Raw genomic sequence first — 2,668 nt, 5'->3', positions numbered from 1 at the left:
CTTCATGCTGTAAAGGAAGTATGGTCTGAATATCAACACGATAAGACTGTGACTGCTGCCAAAGTTGCTGCGAATAGATCTAGCCGCAATACACGTATTCTAGACACAAGAGTAGTCTTATCTATCATTCAATCACGTGTTCGTGAGCGTCGATCAACTCGCACATGAGTGGTTGCAAAAGATGTGATGAATTTATTGTATGAGCATGGTATTGAGAATTACGAAGGTGATGAGTAATTCTTCTAACAGTCAATAATTTTCAAAACGAATAAAATACACTGCAAAAGGACCGAAGAGGTTGTGATCTCTGGAATGTGATGAATTATCTGGAAGGTCGGTCTATGCGTTCGACCACTGTAAAACCGAAGAAATATCCGAAAAATACCGATTTTGTTGGATCTCAAACAATAGGGTTTTATATTAAAACCTGAAAAAAAACAATTGGGTCTGCCACTCGTGGTAAAATGAGTGCGCCGTCGGGGAATTGAACCCCGACCTTCTCCTTGGAAGGGAGAAATCCTAACCATTAGACTAACGGCGCAGTCCGTTGTACACCATTAAGTTCACACTTGCTGTTCAAGTCAATTGACTACCCTCCCGCCACCATGCCCACCCCGGTGATCGCGGGTTCCGCTCCAGTTACGGCTGCCACGCACCCTGCTGCACGCCCCCCGTGACGCGCGCTTCATCCACTCGCCTTCTTCTCCGCGGCGACCCTTTGGAACCACAAGACGACCCCCGCAGCTCCACTGGAGGCAATCGCATCTGCGGTAACTCCGGACACGGAGAGCACGGAGCATCCAACTGCTTCGTCTTCTTCGACCATGTCCGCCCCACCTACCTCCAACGTGTGGGACTTCATGCATTCATACAAGTCGGCGGAGTGGACAACGGGAGCGAAGCGGATGTAGCCACGGTGCAAGACGACCGAAGTGGAACGGTTGCCCGAGGACTTGTGTCCTAGGAACTCTGTGAAAGAGGTTCTCTATTTCGTGCACGAGCGTCCTGTGGAACGTTACCTTTGGGAAGTGCTGGCTGCTCTGGGCGCTCCTCCTATCTCGGGCCAGTGCACCCAAGTGTCGGAGACGTTTCGTGCTAGAGGCTCGCGCTACCGACTCTTCTTCAACTCGGACGTAGCTCCTCGAGTTTTCACGAGCGGCGGCCGTCTCATCGATGAGATTATCTTCATGGGGCAGAACTACCGGATGTATGGCAAAGTGTAGTACAGCCACAAGAAGGGCTACCAGCGAATCGACTTGGATATTGCTGCAAAAGAATAGCGCATCTCGAAACCCACCAGCCCGTCGCAGCGTCAAACCGGACGCCCAAGTGGCAACAGCAAACGCAAATGTGTCCAGTCACCCTAACATACCCCATGGGTCAGTGTTCCCCGCCAGCCGTCGTCCCGTCACGCTCCGAATTCCGCTGCTACTGCGCGTCCGTGGACGTCACCCAACATGTTCGATGCTCTGCGTGAACATATCGTGGTCGCACCAGCCCAGGCGACCAATAGGCGACGCACGCGTGTTTTTCCCGTCCATTCTACCCGCTCCCGACGCCCCAGTGGTATTTTCCGCCAACACGTACGTTGGTGGGACAAAGCCTGTGGGGCACTCGGTCACCCGAGTCGAAATATTTCTGGACGCGATTCTCGAAGAGTTTACTCTCCTCGATGCGAAGACAACGTCTACGCGAGCTGCAATCGACTCTTCTGACATCGTGGGCGATGCCAGGATTGCGTTTAATCTCACCGAGCTGATTGAGGACGGCGACGCAGACAAGATCCACCAATACCTGCAACCCACGCAATCCGGTTCGGCCGCAAGCTCATAGACCTCCTGCTTCACTTGGTTCACCTCCAAGGGCTTTGCCGTTGGATGCGAGTCGCCTGGGAGACAGCTCTTCCATTTGGCCAGCTCTACAGCACCGTATTCCACCATGCCTTTTCGCTGCAGTCCCTCCAAGCCGACTTCGCTGCTCTCGCGGGGTCGTCTACTCTTGAGGATTACACGACGGACGACATTGGGGACGAGTGCCGTGTCCAATGCACCGACACCGACAAAATCTTCGCACTCGCCGAAGTAGTGCTGGCTTACATGGCCCCCCTATTCTACACAAGCGATGCGGCCCTCAACGCAGCTCTGGCGGGCCCAGTCATTTCGATTCACGCTAGAGGTAGTTCTCGCAACCTCTCATCCTCAACGCTTCACCAAGCACTGATGTGATCCACCCTTGGGGAACAAATCTGGTCTTCAACCAAGGTGCTGATCCAACGTCTCTATACATCGTGCCTGTCTGGATCGGCAGTGGGCGATCCCGCAGCAGACACCGCCCTGCACGACCTTGCGAGCGTTTATGCGGGATGGACGCGTGATATGGACAAGATGGTCACGCTCGATCAGTCGTTCTCACTCAACATCGCGGCATCCAAACAGCCAATGGTTGATCCGTTGACGAACGCCCTCATCCATGGAGACCTGGAGGAGCTGTGGACGGACACGGCGACACCTCTGGACAGCTAAGCTTGCTGGGCGACCGACTCTTGGTGGCGCTTCTACCGTCTCCATCACCACCTGCAACCTCAACGGATTCAACCTGCACAACGACACCCCCGCAGCTGCACTCGGCAAACACATCACTTCGTGTGTCTTCTTTCTAGAAACTAAAA

General features: G+C 53.8%; 1 protein-coding gene and 1 non-coding gene across 2 annotated transcripts; one reads left to right on the top strand and one right to left on the bottom strand.

The window, feature by feature from the left end:
• Positions 1-469: 469 nt before the first annotated feature.
• H310_02563 lies at positions 470-541 on the bottom strand. The gene has a single exon. It is a non-coding gene; the product is annotated as a tRNA-Gly (tRNA).
• Positions 542-1,464: 923 nt separating this feature from the next.
• Positions 1,465-2,522, top strand: H310_02562 (hypothetical protein; the record flags this gene model as incomplete). Its single annotated transcript, XM_008866122.1, has 3 exons — positions 1,465-1,813; positions 1,864-2,175; positions 2,308-2,522. The coding sequence occupies 3 exons, from the start codon at positions 1,465-1,467 to the stop codon at positions 2,520-2,522; spliced, it is 876 nt and encodes a 291-aa protein (XP_008864344.1).
• Positions 2,523-2,668: the final 146 nt, after the last annotated feature.

The sequence above is a fragment of the Aphanomyces invadans genome, assembly GCF_000520115.1.
Source record: "Aphanomyces invadans strain NJM9701 unplaced genomic scaffold supercont1.4, whole genome shotgun sequence".
Lineage (NCBI taxonomy): Eukaryota > Oomycota > Saprolegniomycetes > Saprolegniales > Verrucalvaceae > Aphanomyces > Aphanomyces invadans.
The sequence above is the reverse complement of the archived record's forward strand: the minus strand, read 5'-3'. Positions and strand labels throughout refer to the sequence as shown.